Source organism: Zingiber officinale, chromosome 6B (genome assembly GCF_018446385.1).
Source record: "Zingiber officinale cultivar Zhangliang chromosome 6B, Zo_v1.1, whole genome shotgun sequence".
Taxonomy (NCBI): domain Eukaryota; kingdom Viridiplantae; phylum Streptophyta; class Magnoliopsida; order Zingiberales; family Zingiberaceae; genus Zingiber; species Zingiber officinale.
In genome coordinates, this window is record NC_055996.1 from 122,627,181 (window position 1) to 122,651,254 (window position 24,074).

General features: G+C 36.3%; 1 protein-coding gene across 13 annotated transcripts in view; it reads right to left on the reverse strand.

Moving 5' to 3' along the window:
* LOC121989312 (protein PTST homolog 3, chloroplastic-like) overlaps window positions 1–8,199 on the reverse strand; it is a 53,389-nt gene extending 45,190 nt beyond the window's left edge. For 12 of the 13 annotated variants that reach the window (XR_006114224.1, XR_006114223.1, XR_006114222.1 and 9 more), the window contains exons 1-2: window positions 7,933–8,199; window positions 7,723–7,845 (exon numbers count right to left, since the gene is read on the reverse strand). Coding sequence is in view for 9 of the 13 variants with exons in the window: in XM_042543274.1 (XP_042399208.1) it covers window positions 7,723–7,845; window positions 7,933–8,063 (254 nt within the window). In the remaining 4 variants the exon portion in view is untranslated. The remainder of the gene's footprint in view (window positions 1–7,722; window positions 7,846–7,932) is intronic. The other variant, XM_042543268.1, reaches the window with a different exon arrangement.
* Between the last annotated feature and the right edge of the window lie 15,875 nt (window positions 8,200–24,074).

Below are 24,074 nucleotides of genomic sequence, written 5' to 3' on the forward strand. Positions count from 1 at the left end.
ATTTTCTTATTGTGATGAAGTTAGAGATGGATTGTATACTTGCATGGATAGGATGTTGTCTTCGATGATCGTCTTAAAGCGGACATCCAATTGGACTTATATAATAAAGCTGAAGGAGAATTTGGAACTCGAATAGCAAAACGAACAAGAATGTTGCGAACTCGTAAAATTTTCTTCTTGTAACCGTTCTTGTAAAATTATACTAGCATTCGTATTTTAAAATTATATACATTCTTGTAATTTTTTTAATGTTATTACTTATTAGTCTCGTGGTGGGAACGTTTGGAAGTAAGACACCCGAGCTTACTACATTTGCAATTCGAGTGCTTGGTCTCACTTGTAGTGCTTGGGATGTGAAAGAAATTGGAGCACTTTTGAATCGGTGAGTATTCTAAGTTTCTAACTCTACTTGAATTTTAATTGTTTTATAATTTTCATATCATTGTTTATTTTTATATATATATGTTTTCTTTTTTGTAATATTAGATTCATACAAAAAAGAGAAATAGGCTTGAACATGCAAAGTTGAATGCGTTGGTGTTTGTGAAATATAACTTCAAGCTTAGGGAGAGAAGTATTAGGAGGAGAGACAAGATTGATCCCATTGTAGTTGATGAAATTAATTCAGATGATGAATGGATAACCGAGAAAGAAGGTCCAGTTCTCCCCGTAACTACTAAATGGCTTGAAGATGATGAATTATTTGAAAGTGATCCTATGAGTGTATCGTCGACTATCTTTGAAAGTCTTTTCGACTCAGATAAGCGAGTCGAAGATGTTGAGGATATAGTTGAAGTTCCTCCTACGAATTCAAAAAAGAGTCATTGAAAATTCAAGTAAGCACTAAGCATATGCAAATTATTTATTTATATCTACTTCATCTATAATTGATTCTTAAATGTTGTATCTCTTATATAATAGGTGGAAGCAAAGACAAACAAGCAAGGTTGAGTCTTGTTGATGTGGAAGATAATCATCTTGATGCTGAAAATTATGGAGTAATTCCAACTTTTGATAGTGGAAATTTTCCAACCATAGACACTATTGATGATGATAGTGATATAGAGTTGGATGATACTGATTATTTTTAAGTTATGTTGTTTTAATTATAAGACTTTTTAAATTGTTGGTATGGGATATTTTGACATGTAATGAATTATTATGATTAATTTTAGGTTATGTTATTTTTATTTTACTTATATAAGTATATTTTATTTTTTAAAATTTAAACATTGACGTGCACGAAAAGCTTGCGCTATACGCTACGCTATTTACGCTACGCAATGACAAGACAAAAACGCTATGAACCAACGCTACGCGATTTAAAACACTGGAAAATCCTAGTGAGTGAAGCTAGGTGAAGGTCCTGGTGAGTGAATCCAGGCACGTGGAAATCTAGGTGGGTCAAGGTTGACCGGACACCTAGTATTGAGAAGTCCAAATAGATCAAAGGATTGATCGGATACTTGGCACGAGGAGAAAAGTTCAAGTGGGTCAAAGGGATTGACCGGACACTTGTGAGGAAGTCCTAGCAGGTCGAAGGTGACCGGATGCTAGGCATAATGTCCCAATAGGTCATGGTTAACCGGATGTTGGGTTTTAGGGGCTTGGGACTTGACTAGGGTAAATCATGTTTGGATCAATCGATTAACCGATCGATTGAATCATGTCCAATCGATCGGTTGATCGATTGGACTGTGGCCTTGACAAAAACTCCTCCCAATCGATCAATGGATCGATTGGGAGAGTGACGTCGTTGCACAGAAGCCCTCCCAATCGATCACCCGATCGATTGGGATCCTCCAATCGATCAGGTGATCGATTGGGAGGCTGAAAAATCGCGAGAAGCCTTGAATCGATCGGGCAATCGATTCAGGCGATTTCCAGATAGCACAGAGACGCTCTGGATCGATCAATCGATCGATCCAAAGCCTCCCCAATCGATTGAGAGTCATTCAATCGATTGGGATCCGACCGTTGGCGCTGGATAAAGCCGTTGCGAACGTCTTCTTCAGCACTTCTTCGCTCGATTCTTCTCCGATCTACACAGCGACTTCTCCGAGCTCTCACTGTCAATTCTTGAAGGTTCTTGGAGGCAAGTGCTGGTACACGTCCAAGCCAAGAGGCGATTTACAAGAAGAAGAAGAAGCTAGGGTTAGGGTTTCCAGTGTAAATCTTGTAAGATTTCAATTGTATTTGCTTCCCTTTCTTTCTTCTTGTACTAAGAGTGTTGTAAGGCTTCTCCGCCTTCGGTAGTTATCGTAAAGGAGTGATTTCATTAGTGGAGAGTGTGTCGCATGTGGATCCTTGGATTAGTCACCTCTTCTTGAGATGGATACCAAGTAAATCCTTGTGTTAGCGTTGTATTTTTGTTTCTTGTTCTTTCCATTGCATATCATCACCAAGAAGCAAGCAACGACGAGCGCGACGAGCTATTCACCCCCCCCTCTAGCTACAAATCGACCCTAACAAGTGGTATCAGAGCAAGGTCGCTCTTCACCGGAATCATCGCCGGAAGGGGCAACAAGGCTAGAGGGTGAAGAAGTTGGAGCAAAATTCTTCAAGTCAAAGATTTCATCAAGCTCAACTTCAAATGGAATTCGGAGATGGATTCAGATTCGACACGAGGGTGCCTCAACCATTTGTATCCACAAGTTTCGATCTTTGGAGATCAAGGATCGAAAATTTTCTTATGATGGAGATAGAGCAATAGTTTGCTCTAATGGAAGGCTTTGAAGCTCCAACAAATTCAAAGGGTAAAATTCTCAATAAGAGCAAATGGAGCCAAGAGCAAATTCAAAGGAGTGAGGCAAATGACAAAGTGACCAAGCTATCGGTCAATTTATTGCCAAGCAATATTTTGGCTCAAGTTGGAGAATTCAAGGATGTCAAGGAGCTTTGGAGCAAATTGGCAAAGATTCATGAGATCCCCTCCACTGTATCAAATCAAGAAGAATTCAAAGAGGGCGACTCAGTGGATCAAGAGCAAGAGGACTCCGAAGTTGAGAGATGTTCAACTTCCGAAGAAGAAGTCCAAGAAACCTCATCTTCAAAGGAATGCAATGAAAAGGGCAATGAGGGAACATATTTCTTGTCCCATATACAAGATGAAGATGAAAAAGCCTCCACCTCTAGGATTGAGGGCGAGCGACCTTCGTTGACACCGGATCAAGAAGAATAAGAAGTTTCTACATCCGGGTCAAACGGAGAAGAAGATGATGCATCCTCCAAAAATCAAGAGACATCAAATGGAAGATCAAGTGTCATCCCTACATGCAAAGGTAAAAATATTTCAATTAAAAATAAAAATCATATTATATGTTTTGAGTGTAGGGAACATGGGCACTACATAAGTGCCCTAAATTGGCCAAGAAGAAGGGTCAAGTGGCACCTAAGGGCAAGGAGAAGCCCAAAGAGACCATCCCCACAATAAAGAAGAGCAAGGAGCACATTGTGTGCTTCTCGTGTCATCAAAAAGGACATTATCGGAGTCAATGTCCAAAGGGGAAGAAAGCGGTTAAAGTCAAAGGAGGAAGCACAAGTCAAGGGGGAGCTTCCAAGGTAAAACCCAAGGTATCATTTATAGAATCTATTCCTTTGAAAAATGGTAAAAGGCATGCTAGTTCAAGTTTTTATCATTTTAATGTCATTTACCATAAAAATAGAAAGCATGGTAGCATTAAAGAAAAGCATGTAGCTCTTCATGCTAAAACTACCACACCTAAGGTTAGGAAGATAGATAACAACTTAGGCAATAACACTAAGAACCTTAGGTATAAGCCTAAAAATAAAAATGCTCAAGAACAAAAAGAACAATCCAGAACTAGGGATTTATGGAAAGAAAATCAAGTCTTGAGATCAAGGCTTGATAAAATGGAAAAGACCCTAAAAAGGATGGAAAATATCCTAAAAGGGAAAAATGAGCATAACATAGGTTTAGGAGCACAAAGGTCATCCAATGGCCATAGAGGATTAGGATACAAATCCAAGGCTAAGAAGGATGTAATATCTTATCATAGGGTCTCATATAGCTATGGAACGAGTCTAAGTCTAGGGGTTAAGTCAAGGATACAAGGGAAATTATCCCTAGGAGTATCTTTGCAACAACAAATGTGACTAAGACTTCTAAAAAGTCTAAGAAAGTCACTAACAAGGTCACAAGGGAAGTCATCCCTAGAGTTGACCTAGAAAAGGTGACCAAGGCTTCTAAGAAGCCTAACAAGGTCATTAGGAAGGTATTTAGGAAAGTTATCCCTAGTGAGTACCTAGAGCATCCAAGGAGCACCAATAGGTTTTGGGTTCCTAAGAGCATTTTCTCTACCCCTTAGATGGGTTAGAAAGTATCAACTCTAATTGGAAGGGTAGTTAACCCAATTTTGATGAAGTTGACACTCAGAAAGCATTGTCAAGGTTATTATTAACCTTTGAAAATGAAGTGGATTTTCATTTCTGAAGAAGAGCAAAAATGTGCCATAGGTTGAGAAATTTGATATAATTTTGATTGGCACAAGAAATCAAGTGTAAAAAAATGTCAAGTTGGGATTTTGGCATTTTATTGGGGAGTTAAAGGCAAATCTAGGCCTTAATTTAATTGTTTACTCTTTGGAAGAGTAAAACGTGCCAAAATTTGAGGAAATATGCGTTTTTAGGGATTCCAAGTCATTGTTGGTGCAATGACAAAAGTTCTGTGCATGTTTTTAGGGGGAGTTACTCTTTAAGGACATGAAAATTTATTTCTTATACACCTTGAAATGTGGTTAACCTTCTTTAGTGTAAATGCTTAAGAATGAGCATTTGAACACAATGGAGAGTGGATATCTTCAGTGTGTTGTTGTGAGTGCTCAAGGATGAGCATTCAACGATAATTAAGGGTATGGGACCTTCATAATTAGTTAAGGCTCAAGGGTGAGCATTAAGGATAATAAAAGGTATGGGACTTTCATTATCGTGTTGAACACAATAAGGGAAGTTGTGAACAATGTTGGGTAACTGTTCAGGAGGAGAGTTTTTGATGTGTGACAATAGGGGAAAATGTGTGGGTTAAGTTAGGCCTTCATTACCTTAAGAGGGAGTTTGCCCTCTAGGAAAGGGGGAAAATGAAGGAACCCTTATTCATATATTGGCATGAAGAAAGTTGTGGCTATAGGATTAGCCTAACTTAAAGGTATTGTCAAACATCAAAAAGGAGAAGATTGTTGGTGTAATATTCCCTAAGTCAAGATTGACCTGGTTGACTAAGATTGAGATGGCTCAAGCTTGAGTCTTGCTGTTTGGATTTCGATGTTTGACAATACATGGAGACTGACAATACATGGAGATTGCAGGTGCAATCGTTCATTTGGGGAGATTGTTGGTACAATTCTCCTCTGGTCAAGGTTGACCAGTTAGATGTGAAGAAGAGTCAAGTAGGTCAAGACTGACTGGATACTTGGCTGGAAAGTCCTGATGAGTGAAGTCAGGCAGTTGGGAAATCCTGGTGAGTGAAGCTAGGTGAAAGACCTAATGAGTGAAGCTAGGCAGAGGAGAAGTCCTGGTGAGTGAAGTCAGGCAGTTGGGAAATCCTGGTGAGTGAAGCCAGGTGAAAGACCTAGTGAGTGAAGCTAGGCAGTATGAAAATCCTAGTGAGTGAAGCTAGGTGAAGGTCCTGGTGATTGAAGCTAGGCACGTGGAAATCTAGGTGGGTCAAGGTTGACCGGACACCCGGTATTGAGAAGTCCAAATAGGTCAAAAGATTGACCGGATACTTGGCACGAGGAAAAAAGTTCAAGTGGGTCAAAGGGATTGACCGGACACTTGTGAGGAAGTCCTAGCAGGTCGAAGGTGACCGGATGCTAGGCATAATGTCCCAACAGGTCATGGTTAACCGGATGTTGGGTTTTAGGGGCTTGGGACTTGACTAGAGTAAATCATGTTTGGATCAATCGATTAACCGATCGATTGAATCATGTCCAATCGATCGGTTGATCGATTGGACTGTGGCCGTGACAAAAACTCCTCCCAATCGATCAATGGATCGATTGGGAGAGTGACGTCGTTGCACAGAAGCCCTCCCAATCGATCACCCGATCGATTGGGATCCTCCAATCGATCAGGTGATCGATTGGGAGGCTGGAAAATCGCGAGAAGCCTTGAATCGATCGGGCAATCGATTCAGGCGATTTCCAGATAGCACAGAGGCGCTCTGGATCGATCAACCGATCGATCCAAAGCCTTCCCAATCGATTGAGAGTCATTCAATCGATTGGGATCCGACCGTTGGCGCTGGATAAAGCCGTTGCGAACGTCTTCTTCAGCACTTCTTCGCTCGATTCTTCTCCGATCTACACAGCGACTTCTCCGAGCTCTCACCGCCAGTTCTTGAAGGTTCTTGGAGACAAGTACTGGTGCACGTCCAAGTCAAGAGGCGATCTACAACAAGAAGAAGAAGCTAGGGTTTGGATTTTCAGTGTAAATTTTGTAAGATTTCAATTGTATTTGCTTCCCTTTCTTTTTTCTTGTACTGAGAGTGTTGTAAGGCTTCTCCGCCTTCGGTAGTTATCGTAAAGGAGTGATTTCATTAGTGAGTGTGTCGCGTGTGGATCCTTGGATTAGTCACCTCTTCTTGTGGTGGATACCAAGTAAATCTTTGTGTTAGCGTTGTATTTTTGTTTCTTGTTCTTTCCGTTGCATATCATCACCAAGAAGCAAGCAACGACGAGCGCGACGAGCTATTCACCCCCCCCCCCCCTTCTAGCTACAAATCGACCCTAATAATCATGAAGGTATTTTTCACATCAAATTGTTGTTGATCCCAATTTATGGTTAAAGGCAACAGAACCCTCCCTTTATTCATCTTATCTACTGGCGCAAATGTCTCTTGATAGTCCACTACGTAGGTTTGTGTGTAGCCATTAACAACTAACCTCGCCTTGTATCTCTCTAATGCCTGTCTAATATGTACTTCACGCAAGCATCCATTTGTATCCCACTGCTCTTTAATTTTGTGGCTGCTCCATGATTTCCTATGTTTCATTCTTTTGTCTTCTTGAGTGCCTCCATCTCTACTATCATAGCTTCTCTCCGCTTTCCATTAGATAAAGCCTCAAAAAAGGTATTAGAAATTGGGATAGCATTTAAGTTGGCTAAGAAACTTCGGTGAGATGGAGAAAATTACGAAAAACATACTAAGTTGGCCAATGGATATCTTAGATGTTTAGTGCACTCTTTTATTCCTTTTCATAAGGCAATAAGTAAATCATAATCATGGAATAAAAGAGGAAAATAGGTTAGTGCATACCTCCCTTTCAAGTGTAGGAGTTTTGGACTTGTACAACATCAGGTTCTTGTGGAGTTTCATTTTAATTCTAATTTGAATGACATGATCATAGCAGGGTAATGATTTTATCATACCAGTACATATGAGACTCCAAAACTCAGCTCCACAAGTCTGACTGAGAATCAAGCGGACCAACTATAGACGGTTGGATTCCATAAAATTCGACTGAATCTTATTTATTCAAGCCGAACGGTCTATCTCAAAGGCTACAAATCAGATTAAGACAAACCGCTCAAGTCAAAATTCAATTAATCAGCAACAATGATATGTTAGTGACATATCTCCGTATTTGGATGGGTTCAAGCAGCACACATGTTAATGTAAGCAATGCCATAATTTAACAACAGGAGAAAGTATCGACTGACAACAAATAACAAGGGAGGAGCAGGCTACGGTGGTTAACAAACCTCCCATTTTCACGAAGCTCCGATATTGAAGGTAAGTGATCTTCCGGAAGCCCCATGGACTCTATGAACTCCCGCAGTTCATCGCACAACTCCTCGTCGCTCTTCGCCGCCCTTCCCTTGCTGCTACAACATAGACATAAACATAGACAGTGATCGAAACTTCATCCTTTAGCGAGAAACGCTAACAAAAGACGGAAGGCTCCAAAGTACCTGTATTTCTTTCCTGAGCAGCAGAGGTTTCTGCGAGCAGGGTGCGGATTGAGTTCCAAAGATCTCTGGGACAGAGGGAAAGAAAGGAAGTTGGTGGGAGAAAACACGGAGGACGAAATGACGGTCGCCATGAGAGGGCGCCGTGCATTTGGAGGAGAAGGGGAAATATATCGGCGGGGGCTGCGTGAGGTTTGTCGTGTCCGATTTGTACCAGGGACACGATGAGGGATAACATAGAGGTAATTGGCCTTCGTTTACAATAATGGACGGTGGAGGCAGAGGAACGCTTTGTCCCTTTCGAGTCGCCTCTTTTTAAAAAAAAAAAGTTGGGATAAGTTGTCTTTTTCGAAAAAATATATATTTTTTAATAAAATTTCATTTTTATTATTCGTTCAATTCAAAATCATTCAATGAGATTACATTTCTACGGTCAATCTCCAGAATGCGTCACTGCTCGGCAAATTAAATGGGGCCATTTTTCTATTATTATTATTTTTTAATTGGCAAACGATATTGAGATTATGTCAATTAATTTTGAGATGATTAATTCTATAGATATAATTAAGTTAATATTTAGGTGGTAGATTATCATATACGAATGGATTAAATCTCTGGAAAACAAGCCCTTATGAATTAACATTTTTCACATTCAAGGTTAAACAAAGAAGATTATACGCGACAGAAATAAAATATAAACAAATCAATGCTAACAGATCATATGATATAGTTTTAAAAACTCATTTCTATTCTACGGTTTATCTCACTCCTAAAAATCCACTAATTTTCCTATACTCAAATATCTTTCTATAGACAGAATTATTTACAACAATCTCCAGGATTCACACAAAGAAATGTTTAGAAAATTTAGGCTGGAATTACAAGACAGCAATCTCAAGAGATTCTATTAATAAATTTCACTTGTTTTTAAATGATCCTTTTGGTCTTCTTTTTATAGTCTCCAAACATCTCAACCTTTACTTTTTTTTAATTCTATTATTTTGTCATCGATCAATCTATTGGATATCGTGAGTCGACAATTTTCCTATTATTATGATCTTTGATTTACCCATGACTACCTCGGCAAACTATCTTTATAGATTGTCCATGAAGCTTATTTGACAAAAGAAAATTGGTTGGTCAACATAAAAAAAATGGACAGTGACCTTTGAAAAATCAAAATTTTGTCAACAACCTTAAGGTTGGTTGATTCACTTTCACTAAACATATTTTGGTGGAACCAACAAGCCAAGATCAATCGACCCACTTTCACAAAAAGTGCATCCTAGGTGGAAATAGCCCAAAAGGATAACATTTGAATCCTAAACCTTTTCACTATCACTTAACAATTTAACATTGCCTTTGATTATGTCCAAACCATTGATATAGGACTTCCTAATTCGAAATTAAGTAGTTCCTCACTACTTGGAACTTCATAAAATTCAATGTCAAGACTTTTAAAAATAAAGGCTTTCTAGGTAATAACTCCTACCTAGCTAGATACATTATTTACGTTCAATTTTATTCTACTGGAATTATATAAAAATATGCATAATTCTCCTGAGTCCATTCGTTAACTAAGCTTGACGTCATCCTTTTGAAGACAAAGATTTTGGGCGACTTCATTCTTTATCCAACAAGACCATTAACCTAGCTTGAACAAAGTTAGTGTGCACACTTAACCAACTCACACTTATCAAATATTCTCTAGGCCACGATCTCACCCATAATTACCCCTCGTCCTTAGGATTTGTTTGCAAAAACGATGAATCATAATTATTTAATCGAATATTCGAATCGGATATCAAATATCTATCTATATCCTTCTTTATTTAGGATATCGAATTCTCCAATGGAAAAAATTGTCCTCCCTATATCATTATTTTAAACCATGCAAAAGTGACCAAACTTGTGTTTTTACTTCCCCTCCCTCTACGACAAGAAACGCCATTAATATTTGATAGTCACATTCTGATCTTCTCAAGGGAGAAACAATATGATATTTTTCTTATAGTCATTCATATTTCGATCCTCTCAAGGGAGAAATAATATGGTGTCTTTCTTGCTGGCGTCTAGATGAGTCTTTCTATTAGTACTTTATGATTTATTTTTGTAACAAGTGGAAAATTTTCGTAGGATCAAATTGATCACTTTCAAAATTAGTCGATTCAAAAAATTAAATACTCACGGTATCCAATGAATTAACACTTTGCTCTTCTTGTTTTTGTGTAATAAGCAAGCATCGAGTACCACTAAACCTTCCCTAGTTAGTTAATGAACCGCTAGGCCTCATCTACAAACATTTTCGGCTACGTTTGATTGGATGTAATGTAATCTAGCTTGTAATGTAATCAAATTTGTAATATAATGTAATGTAATGTAATCTTGATTACATTACTACGTTGGCCTCCTCCGTCGGTCGCCGCCACCGACAACCATCGGCTGCCACCAACAACCGGTGATGGTGGCTAGCGGTAGCGGAAGGCGGAGGCGGCCAGAGGCGACAGCCAGAGGTGGCCGGCAGCGGTGGGTGGCGGCCTGCGGGCGGCAGTGGGCGGCGACAGTCGACGGCGGTGGGCGGCAGTCGACGGCGGTGGGCGGCGACCGTGGTGGACTAGGGGTATATTCGATATTTAAATGTTGGTTAAACGATTACCTCGTAATGTAATCGGATTGCATAGTATTTGCTTTGCAATTCAAATTATAAAACTTCACTACCTTTTGTAATTCAGATTACATTACATTACAAATTTAAAATTAAACCAAACAAAATAATCAACCTTGTAATGTAATCTTGATTATATTATAAGACAGATTACACTCTACCGAACGTAGTCTTCATGCGATCCCTATAGTGATTAAACTATAATTAGTAACTAGTTTTTTTTTGAAGTTTTAGCGATAAGAATGTTCTTTTTTCCCTTTACTTTTCCGCCTATTTTGAGGGCTTCCTAACTCTTTTGTCTTAGACATCAACTGAATAAGGATTTCTTAAACAATACGTGAACAAAGATGATCTTGTAATAAGTCTCGGAGATAATGCAAGAAAAATTTAAGATAGAATTCTCTCCCATACTTAGGAATTGTTTCATTGGGTTAGAGGTCCAAGCGAATAAAATTAGTTGGCTACGAAGATCAATCAAAGAATTGAGTTTTTGCATGTTGTGATTATTTGTTATCTAACATTACAACGATTATGATTGTGTAACCATTATTCATGTTATATGTAGGGAACATCTTATCACTATAAGAAAACAAACTGATGAATTTTTAAAAAAAAAAAAATCATCGCAAAAATAATTTGTGACGAACTATGCGACAAAATTTTTTCATCGCAAATAAGTCATCGCCAAACTCTATGATGAAAAGATCATAATTCATTGTCAATTTAGCGACAAATTTTTGTTTCATTGCCAAATTCATTGCATATAATATAAAGAAATAACACATACATAACTAATAGAATCTAAGTTATAAATTAAAATAAAAAATTAATCCAAACTTTAATTGTTTTAGGTCTTTCTCAACTCCAAGTCTTATCTTTTTTAAATGTGCGGATGAAAGTATTTATAACTAATAGAATCTAAGTTAGACCATTTTCTTGGTCTAAAAAAACACTGTTAGAAATAATGAAATGGTAAGAAATAAATTAAACAAATTAGTGGGAGAGTTAAAAATTATCAATCTGCGTCTGTGCTTGTCGATGTTGATAGAGTCTGTTAGATCGAGGGGGGGTGAATCATGTGGTTTTTAAAAATTTCTCGTTTTGTTTTGAAAAGCAAGTGCACAGCGGAATTAAAACACGGAAACAAAAAGCCAAAACATAAGTACGCAAGCGGTTTACTTAGTTCAGAGCCTTCGACAACTCCTACTCTAATACCTAGGTCTTGCGGACCTATCGATAGGTAATTCACTAATAACCTCTTCCGAAACTGCTGAGAGAGGGGATAGAATTCAAAAAGAATAATAGATATAGTGTAACACGCTACACTTTTCTTTTTGTAAAATTAAGTACAAAATTAAACTTTGTTACCCAACACTTTTGAAGTTTCTCGGATTAAACTCGGTGTTGGACTGCTTCTCAGCGGTAGTTGGGCACAGGAATCTCGTAGCAAAGCAGCAGTAGGAAGCCAAAGCTGTTAGAATGCCAAATAGACGCTTAGAAGCTTGTAAAAGAGATGATGTAGAAACCTTGGTCGAATGTCTCTTTTATAAGGGATGGAAGGTACCTTCAATGTCAAACTCTATCCCTCAAAAAGCAACTCCTTATCATCGACGATGTCTCTGCCTTATCCGACTGAAGGCCCCTTCCAAGCTTCAGAAGCCACCTTTCATGAACAGTTCAAAGCATCTTCTGTCTCCTAGAAGGCGCCTCGGGTACTATTCACCCGAGTCCTTTTATACTTCCTTTGTCATGTAAAATGTGTTAGTCTAACAAAAATATTTAACCTACAAAATAAAGTTAGTAAAATTATAATATGATTAATTTATGACTTACATCATGTCCTCTAGATGAGGATCTAGTTAGGGCCTCAATTTAGTTTTCTGAAATATACCTAAATTGAACTGACTTCTACTGTCCTCTCAACTGGAACGTGCCCTCACTGACTCACTCTCTTCTAGTGACTTACCTTCACTTACCAACTTGCAATCTATCAATTAGCCTCTCAACCCACCAGGTATTCTCGCCAGTTGTTAGGTTCGCAGACCCAACTGGACTTCGACCAACTGTTAGGTCCCGCAGACTCAGCCAGACTTCCTGCCAGATATCAGGTTGGTCCTTTGACCTATCTGAGCTTTGCACCAACTATCAGGTCCTCAGACCTAGTTGAGTTTCATCCCAGTGTCAGTTCCCCTACACTCGTCAATTCCTGCATGCTCGGTAAATACATTAGATTACAAAAACGCATAACTTAACTCACTTGTCATTTATTAAAATCTGAGTTAGACCGTTAGTACAAATTGTACCAACAATCTCTCTCTTTTTGATACAATGACAACCTGAGTTAAAGTTATGAAAAACAAGTGCATAAAAATGTAGTTAGAGAAAAATAATGCATAGAATAACTTGATATGCATAAGTTTATTCTTTGTTTCTTCTCATGATCATCTATTCTTTCACATTCTATTTCTAACTTAGTCACCTACTCTCTCCCTTTGACATTCATAAAAAAATATGTAGATAAATGTATCAAATTATGAAAAATGTAATAAAACTTTTAGAGTAAGCATGGAAAGTATAAAAAAGTAATCACAATAATTTGCAGATTTATTAGAGAGAGAAGTTAAAAATTTTCTAAAGTATTGTGAAAGAAAGTTTTAAACCTTTTAAAAGGTTTTCAACATTTTAAAAATTAGATTTTATATAAAAAATAAACCATTTGAAAAACTAAACTTTGTAAGAATTTTATAAACAATTTTTCAAGATAAAATTTTAAAACACTTGTTTTTTTAAAAAAAAATAATTTGTTGCAAAATAATTTTAATTATTCAAGGCAACTTTTGAAAGTTTTTGCAAATTATTTTTGCTTGGATAAATTCTCTAAAATTACTATCAAAAATATTTTGGGAAATATTTATAAAATAGTTCAAACAAAATGTTTAAAAGGTTTTTTAAAGATATTTTTTAAAGTGAAAAGATAATCTGTGTATAAAACTTTCCAAAGTGTTTTTCGAAAATATCTTTCAAAGTATGTTTAAGCACTTTTCAATATAATTTTCAAAACACTTGTATTTTATTTTTCAAAATAGATATTTTGAAAAGGTATAAGAATTTTTGCCAAGCAAGTTTTAAAAAATAGTTTTCACAAAAATTAAGTAAAGTAAAATGCCATTAGTGCAACTTTTGAAAGTAATTTTTGAAATATCTAGCTAAAATGTAAAAAAAAAATTGAGTAAGGTTCAATTTTTTTTATATTTTCAAAAAGGTAGTAAGAAATAAATAAATCATTTTGAAAATATCCTCCCCTTAACCTGATATATATCTTTTTTTAAAATAATATTCATCTAAAAATTATCCTTAAATGTCTAACTATTAGTTACTAACTAACTATCAGAAGATAGCAGTGTTCATTTTGTTAGTCAAGTTAAGTACTAATACCTAGTTAAAAATTATTGAAAAAGACTGCTTAACTTGATAAATGTACTGTTATATTTATCGCCTAAACTTATGTTGATGCACTAATATAAGTATCTGAAGTACAGGCAAAAGGCCTACGCATCTCACACTATTCTAAATTTTTGAATATATAATCAAGGTAAACCTAGTGTGTTTGTTAGATGCTCATTATCTTGATCTATAGGATTATGCTTTCTATGGGTACGATCTAGATTAAGGTCAAAACACATTTTGAAATACTAGAGAAATGAAATTTTTTTGAAAATATAAATAATGAGTTTTTCTAGAATTTGCAAATCACTTGAAAAATATATTCTACTATAAAAAGGAATTTCCTAGATTATCCAAATAAAATAGTAAAAAAGTAGCTGAATATATAGATCAAGTTAAACAGATACACAATATATATAAGTGTGCCGAATACAATCAAGTCTGGTCATCATCAGCAAGTGGAGGTGGAGGCTGATTGGTCACTTGTAAAGCTCGAAGGATCGACTGCATATGTAGGTCTAGTTACCAAAATTCGATGGTCATATCCTCCCGAAGAGAGGTAAATTCGATGGTCATCTCCCTCGGAGAGAGGTGAACCCCTCCAAGACTGACTGCCAGATCTGTGCGGAAGACTCCTCAAGTCTAGCAAGTCAGTCCTTTACATAAAGTGAAGTCGAGGGCTGGGTTGAGGTCGGAAGAGGTCCAACGAGCTCCTTTATCGTAAATGCTAGCATTTCCTCCCCCTCGGGCAGAATGATAGGTGGCATATCCTCCTCGGTCTTGTTTGGAACGTCCGACTGAGGGTCCACTCTCCAAGCCAGTCCCCCTAAGCGGTAACATCTATATGCACTAATGCAAGCTGACGCTGACCAATCTCATCATATACACTAAAGGAAGTAGATGCACCCTAGGTCATATCTACCCCTATGGTCGAAAATATGGAAGTCAAGACGTGATAGTAAGACATATGAACATGTTACCTAGTGATGAGACTGTGTGCATGAATGATATTCTGAAATATATGTAATGCAATGTCGATGTTTAGTCACTGGCATACTGCATAATGTTGGTGCGGTTAGCACTAACGGTCTAACTCAGGTTTTGATGAATGACAAATCAGGTTAAGTTAGGTTTGTTGTTGTCTGACACTTTTATCAAGTGTGCAGGAAAAGTCCAGCTAGGTCGACGGGCTGACCGGATAGCTGGCGAGAAGTCCAAGCGGGTCGACGGGCTGACCGGACGCTTGGCGAGAAGTCCAGCTAGGTCGACGGGCTGACCGGATAGCTGGCGAGAAGTCCAAGCGGGTCGACGGGCTGACCGGACGCTTGGCGAGAAGTCCAGACGGGTCGACGGGCTGACCGGACGTCTGGCAGGTAAGTGAGGTAAGTCACTGGAGGGGAGTGACTGCGACGACGCGTTCCCGGGTAGGGAACATTAGGCGTCGATCCGGCTTAGATCCATTTCGGATATCTAAGTCGAGATCGTGACTAGATTCCGGTCTCGGAAAGACGGAATCTAAGTCATACTTTGCTCATCTATAAACCTATAACACTCTTTCTGCAGGTACATTTGCCTCGGACTAACCTTTTCTTGCAGGAGAAGGACTTTCCGGAGAAGGTGGCGCCCGGAAGGCAAATTTCATCCAACCGAGTCGCCGCCACGTGGAGCATCATGGTTTGTGCAGTCACATTCCGTGCGCCCGGGATCCAGCGCCGACAAGATATAAAAGAAGCCCTGCAGGAGCTTCGAATCAATCATCAATCGAGAACTTTTCGATCTTGGTCCCCGCTTCACGTTCTCGCGACGCTAACAAAGCTCCGACAAAGTGCTTCTTCGTTTTTCTTAATTTCCTTGTCGGTATTACTTTGTTTCATTAGCATTTCCTGTATTTATTTTGTAATTATATTCGAATTGCTAGTGATTGTCCAACGAAAGTGGTCAAGGACCACGGGCCTTCGAGTAGGAGTCGTCACAGGCTCCGAACGAAGTAAAAACAACTGTGTCTACTTTACTTTTCCGCTGCGCTTATACTCGATATTTTCGAATCGATATTCACCCCCCCCTCTATCGAATCCAACGGTCTTACAAGTGGTATCAGAGCAGGTACCGCTCTGATTTGGTGCAACCACCAATCAGACAGGGGGTGAATTTTTTTTTAATTCCAAACTGATATTATTATCTTTTTGGAAGATTTTTTTCCCATTACACTTAGAGTTTCTATTTTTTCCCGCACTGCTAATCCAAGACGAAGTCTTGGGATTTTTTTCCAGTTAATTTAGTGTGTGCAGGATAAGATGTCTCAACAAGAAGGCTTCAGCACAGTTCGTCCTCCCCTATTCAACGGGGATGACTTTTCGTACTGGAAGAGAAGAATGGAGGTCTACATGAAGACAGACTACGACCAATGGATGAGCGTCACAAAGGCTTATAAAATTCCAGTAGACAACTCCGGGAAAATAATAGACCCTGAAGAATGGACAAATGATTTAAAGAAAAAGGTGTCAATTGAAAACAAAGCCATCAACACTCTACACTGCGGACTAACACGAGAAGAACTGAACCGGGTCGGACCGCATGAAAACGCTAAGGAGCTCTGGGATAAACTGATCGAGCTGCACGAAGGAACAAGCGACGCGAAGGTAACAAAAAGGGATTTGCTGTTAAATAAAATTTTTAATATAAAAATGCAGGAAGGAGAAACGGCAAGTCAGCTCCACGCGAGGGTCAAAGATATCCTCAACGGTCTCCACGCGATAGGACACCAAATGGAGAACCGAGACTTAATAAGGTACGCGTTAAATGCTTTTCCGAAATAATTTGGGCATCAATTGTAGATGCCTACAAAATTTCAAAAATTTATCTAAATTAAAATTGGATGAACTCTTCGTGAATTAGAACTTCATGAGCAAACTAACGTGGTCGAGAAAGGTGTAACTTTATTCGCAGTTCCTCTAAAGAAAAGAAGAACAAACCCGAATCAAGAAGATTCCGATCAAGACTCAGAAGACGAAGAACACCGTGAACTCGGTAAGGAAAATGTTCACCAGAAAAAAGAGAAGCTTCAACAAGATCAGTTCGCCAACCGACTCAAGAAATGTCACATGTTTGGATGTAACAAAAGGGCACTACAAGAACGAATGCCCAAGATTGAAACTTGACAAACCAAAGTCAACAAAGAAGAAAGCCCTCAAAGCAACATGGGACGATTCCTCCTCAGACGAATCAGAGGGAGAAAGGCAAAAGCACCAAAGTCACCTCGCGCTGATGGCTCGCGAAGCTGAAACGGAAGACGAATCAGAGGAATCGGAAGACGGGTCCGAACCCGAATCGAGCCACGAGTTCGCACTCGTTTCCGAAGGTTCCGAAGAGGTATACCTAAACTTAAATCATAAATTCTTTAGAATTATCTCGTGTTTAAATAAAAAATTAGTTAATTTGGAAAATGAAAATAAATCGCTTCTTGAGGAAAATCAAAACCTGAAGGAACAATTAAAAAATTCGAATCCAACTCAAGACCGAACACTTGAGGAGGAGAATTTATCATTAAAAAGTGAAATTAATAAGTTAAAAGAATTGTTGGAAAAATTCACAACAAGATCTAAAAATTTAGATTTAATTCTAAATAACCAAAAGGCATGCTATAATAAAACCGGACTTGGATATAAGTCAAAATCAAACAAAACCTTTAAATCATTGTTAACCCAACACAAAGCAACTAAACAAGCTTGGGTCCCGAAAGCGTGCTTAACCACGCAAGTAGGACTTAATCAATTCTACATACCTAAAGATAAAATACATTATATAAACTTGAATAAATCAGATCAAAAACTAAAAAATAAATTTAACTTAAAATCAAAATTCAAAACTCAACAAAATTTAGACTATCACCAAGTTGATTATAACTATAAAAAGAATCGACACAAACCCAAAATCTAAATGGCCAATAATTCAGGGGGAGGCTCCAGAATAGCTGGCACCTCCAAAACTAACATACCCGACAGGGTAACCCAAAACAAACTAACCCGACAGGGTAATCAGGATTAGTTAAAAAGAAACCGAGGTTAACTTGACTCATGGTACTGGTGAAGTTTTTGGATGATAGTACGTTAGGGAAGCTTGGGCATCGCATGTCTAGAAAGATATGGCTTCGATCTGGTGCATTTGGCCAAGTGGAACTGACCGAAGCTACCCTTAAACGAATCCTAACCAGTTAGACCAAGATTTAGTACTAAGTTCCGTGGATAGGACTATTCGGAAAACTTCGAAAGGTTGGTTACTTCTAATGATGTCCCTGTGACTCACCAAGCTTAGAAGTTTATCCGAAGAATGTCTATTTGTGGAAACCAAAACTAAATCTGAATCTAACACAAGTTAAACCAAAAGTCTGTAATCAAACCAATTTCATCTCACAAAATCATAGGATTCCCTGATTGATAATATAGATCGGGTGAGATGAATAAGGCTTAATTTAATTTTAAACATAAAAATTAATTTCAAAATTTTAATTTTAAACTTAAAAATTAATTTCAAAAATTTTAATTTTAAACTTAAAAATTAATTTCAAAAATTTTAATTTTAAACTTAAAAATTAATTTCAAAAATTTTAATTTTAAACTTAAAAAATTATTTTCAAAATTTTAAACATAAAAATTAATTTCAAAAATTTTAATTTTAAACTTAAAAAATTATTTTCAAAATTTTAAACATAAAAATTAATTTCAAAATTTTAATTTTAAACTTAAAAATTAATTTCAAAAATTTTAATTTTAAACTTAAAAATTAATTTCAAAAATTTTAATTTTAAACTTAAAAAATTATTTTCAAAATTTTAAACATAAAAATTAATTTCAAAAATTTTAACTTTAAACTTAAAAATTAATTTCAAAAATTTTAATTTTAAACTTAAAAAATTATTTTTAAAATTTTAAACTTAAAAATTAATTTCAAAAATTTTAATTTTAAACTTAAAAATTAATTTCAAAAATTTAATTTTAAACTTAAAAATTACTTTCAAAATTTTAATTTTAAACTTAAAAATTAATTTCAAAAATTTTAATTTTAAACTTAAAAAATTATTTTCAAAATTTTAAAACTTAAATTAATTTCAAAATTTTAAAACTTAAATCAATTTTAATCTTAAAACTTAAAATTCTAAAACCTAAATTAGTTTTAATCTCAATTTAAAAAAAAAAAAAAAATTTAACTTAAATAATGATTGATTAAAAAATTGATAAACTAAGACTAACATAAAAATCCTACTTGTTGTAGGAAACCAAGTGGATTTTGGACAGTGGTTGCTCCAAACATATGACTGGAGATCACACCAAGTTCACTCAATTAACCTACAAAAGCCTAGGAACAGTTGCCTTTGGAAACAACGGTAAACTCAAGGTAATTGGTATAGGTAATATTGAATTAAAAATAGATTTCATAATTTCAAATGTTCTACTTGTTGAAAATTTTAAATACAATCTTCTGAGCATAAGTCAATTGTGTGACACTAGGTATAAGGTAAAATTTCTATCCACAGAATGTTTGATCAAACATCTAGATAATCCAACTATAAGCTTAAAAGGCTTTAGAAAAGACAATATCTATGCCATCAACTTAACCACTTCTTCAGTCAAGTGTTATTTAACGCAAAAAGAAGAAACCTGGTTATGGCACAGAAGAATGTCACACACCCATTTCAGAAACATAAGTAAATTAAACGGTCTAGTTAGAGGTTTACCAAAATTACCTAACTTAGATTCAACAATATGTAATGCTTGTCAACAAGGCAAACAAACAAAATCTACCCACAAACCAATTAATGAATCCTAAACCAACTCAATCCTAGAACTTTTACACTTAGATTTATTTGACTCCCACGGGGTCAAATCAATAAATGGAAGTCTGTACTGTTTAGTTATAATAGACGACTATTCTAGGTTCACTTGGGTCAAATTCTTAAAACATAAAGATGAAACTTTTGAAATTTTTACGAATTTCTGCAAACAAATTGAAAATGAAAAAGGCATAAAAATTAAAAGAATCAGAAGTGATAATGGAGGAGAATTTAAAAATCATAATTTTGATAAATTTTGCCTTGAAAATGGCTACCATCATGAATTTTCTTGCCCTAAAACTCCCCAACAAAATGGAATTGTAGAAAGGAAAAATAGAACCTTACTTGAAGCATCTAGAACTATGCTAAATGAATACAACTTACCTAAATATTTTTGGGCAGAAGCTGTTAGTACAGCCTGCTATGTACAAAACCGAACAACACTAAACAAAAACCACAATAAAACATTTTTTGAAATATTTTACAACAAGCAACCTAATATAAAATACTTTAAGGTATTTGGTTGCCCAGCCTTTATCCTAAATACTAGAGAACACTTAGGCAAATTCACTTCCAAAATAGAAAATGGAATTTTTCTAGGTTACTCTCTGAATAGCAGAGGCTACAGAATTTATAATAAAGTCACTTTAAGAATTGAAGAAACCACCAATGTAAAATTCAAAGAATCCAATGAAAACCTAGAACAAGCCCAACCTCAACCAGTTGACTCTGTTCACGAACATATCAATTCTGAGGGAACAAACCAAACCCAAAATAATGAAGAAGAAGAACAACTACAAGAAAGTCAACCTCCTCGAACCATAAGAGTCAACCCAAACCATCCTACTAATCAAATAATTGGTGACCCAGACCTGAGGGTTCAAACTAGGTCATCTTTCAGAAACCTAAGTCAAATCTCGTTAATCTCAAATATTGAACCCAAAACTATAGCTGAATCTCTACTTGACCCAGACTGGGTCATAGCTATGCAAGAAGAATTAGCTCAATTTGAGCGCAATAAAGTTTGGGACCTAGTACCTCAACCTACCGATAAGAAAATAATAGAAACCAAATGGGTATTTCGAAACAAATTAAGTGAAACTGGAGAAATTACTAGGAACAAGGCCAGGTTAGTTGCCAAAGGGTTCAGTCAAGTTGAAGGACTTGACTACGATGAAACTTATGCCCCGGTAGCTAGACTAGAGTCCATTAGAATGTTACTAAGCTATGCAGCCCATAAAGGATTCAAACTATACCAAATGGATGTCAAGTCTGCCTTTCTTAATGGATTGATAAAAGAAGAAGTGTATGTAGGTCAGCCGCCAGGTTTTGAAAGCCTAGAACACCCTGATTATGTCTACAAATTAAAAAAGGCATTATATGGACTTAAACAGGCACCTAGGGCATGGTATGAAAGACTAACCTCTTACTTAACCTCTAAAGGGTTCAATCAAGGTCAAATTGACCCAACACTATTTGTGAAATCAATAAAAGAAGATATTTTTATAGCTCAAATTTATGTAGATGATATCATCTTTGGTTCAACCAACTCAGAATTTTTAAATGAATTTACAAACCTAATGGAACACGAATTCGAAATGAGTCTGGTAGGAAAATTAACTTATTTTCTAGGGTTACAAGTCAAACAAACAAATGAAGGAAATTATATTTATCAACAAAAATATACTAAGGAGTTACTTAGAAAATTTGGAATGGAAAATACTAAAGAAATAAAAACACCTATGGTCGTAAACACAATCCTAGATGATGATCCTAATGGAAAATCAGTAGACTTACAACATTATCGGAGCGCGATAGGTAGTCTACTTTACTTAACTGCAAGCAGACCTGACATTTTATTTGCAGTTAGTATGTGTGCTCGATACCAAACCTGTGCTAAAGAATCTCATTTGACTCAAGTCAAAAGAATCTTTAGATACCTCAAGGGAACCACAAATGTAGGTATTTGGTATCCTAGGACCAACAACTTTGAATTAATAGGATATTCTGATTCAGATTATGCCGGATGCAAATTAGACCATAAAAGCACAAGTGGTGGATGCCAACTACTTGGTCCATCCCTTGTCACCTGGTTTAGTAGAAAGCAACACTGTTGCACTATCTACAACTGAGTCAGAATACATAGCTATAGGCGAGTGTGTTGCACAAATATTATGGATGATGCATACTCTAAAAGATTTCAACTTAAATATCACAAATGTAAAAGTATTAATTGATAATATAAGTTCGATTAACTTAACCAAGAATCCTGTGCATCATTCAAGAACCAAACATATTGAAGTTAGGCATCACTTCATCAGGGATCATGTTACTAAAGGTGATATTGAACTCAAGTACATTGAGTCTAAATCAAATTTAGCTGACATTTTTACAAAACCACTCCCTGAAAGTGAATTTAGCAACTTACGACGACAATTAGGGATGTGCTCAATAGACTAGGATCCTTCATAAATACTTTCAAAACTGATTTTATCAACTTATAGGCTAAACTTGTTTGTTTTCAAAAATTTCCATTTTTAAACTTTCAAAAACAGTTTTGGCCTTAGACTAGTCTTACATCCTTAGAAAGCATGTACCCATAGGTTTAGTTCTTGAGCATCTCACCAACACCTTAGGTTTACCTTGCTTGTGGTTGATAAACATAGAAAGGGGTGAGATGCATAGGCCATCTGTCTGGACTTAAGATGCTTATTTCAGTGCATCAGTATAAGTCTGGACGTTAAATACAATTCAAATATTAATCAGGTTAAAGTTCATCAGTCGAGTCAAACACTGACTGATTATAATTAACTTAATCTGACTAACCAAGTGAAAGCTACTATTTTCTAATAGTTAGTTAGTACCTAATTGGTTAGACAGCTGGTTGAAGTTAAATATCAAATTCAGGGGGAGAAATAAAACTACTTTAGTTTTCCAAATTGAATTTTAAACTTAATTTTGAAAATCAAAGTTTAAAAATAATTTGTTTAAAATTGTGAAAATTTTAAACTCACAAACTTTTTATCCTTTTTACCTATTCTTTGAAAACTGAACTTTTCAAGTATCTTAAACCATGGTTTTGAATCTAATACTTTTTTTGAAAAATTTGATTTTGAAAAGCAAACTTTACAAAAACATTCCAAAAGTTTTTTTCTTACGTTTATCAAAACTCCTTTGAAAACTAAAAGTAAAGATTTAAACTTAATTTTATTTTGAAAATTGTCCTGAGTCTACTTCTTAAAAATTTGACTTTACTTAATTTTGATAATTTAATTTGAAGGATAAATTTTACAAAATTTAGTTTACAAACTAAGCTTCTCAAAGTTATTTTCCTTGTTTTGAAAATTGAATCTTATACACTTAGTGTTGAAAAATAAAATTCAATTAGTTTTGAAAAATAGACTTTTCAAACTTAGTTTTGGAATTTTGGTTTTGAAAACTTATGTTTAAGTAGCATTTCAAAGTTGAAACTTGTTTTGAAAATTTTTTTTTAGACCTTATACACTTATGTTTGAAAATTAACCTATCTAAACTTAGCATTTTTTCTAAAAGCTAAAAGCTAATGCTTTAAACAAATTTTCAAAACTTTATAACCCCCCAAGTCAATTTGATCTTCTCTTGGATTTAAAAACTCAGTTATTGTTCAAGGTATTACTCTTTTCAGTATTTCTCGCTATGATTGTTTACCCTTATTTTTTGATGAATGCCAAAGGGGGAGGGTTAGGTTGGTTAAGTTAGGGCAACTAAATGCAAACTTAAAAAAACTAACTTAAACCTTAAAAACCTCAAAAATCATGCTTGATTTTTGCATACTTTTTATAACTAACTTAACCAGGTTGTCATTCCATCAAAAAGGGGGAGATTGTTGGTGCGGTTAGCACTAACGGTCTAACTCAGGTTTTGATGAATGACAAATCAGGTTAAGTTAGGTTTGTTGTTGTCTGACACTTTTATCAAGTGTGCAGGAAAAGTCCAGCTAGGTCGACGGGCTGACCGGATAGGCGGAAGTCCAACGGGTCGACGGCTGACCGGACGCTTGGCGAGAAGTCCACCAGGTCGACGGGTGACCGGATAGTGGCGAGAAGTCCAAGGTCGACGGGCCGACCGGACGCTTGGCGAGAAGTCCGACGGGTCGACGCTGACCGGACGTCTGGCGGGTAAGTGAGGTAAGTCACCGGAGGGGAGTGATCATGACGCGTTCCGGGTAGG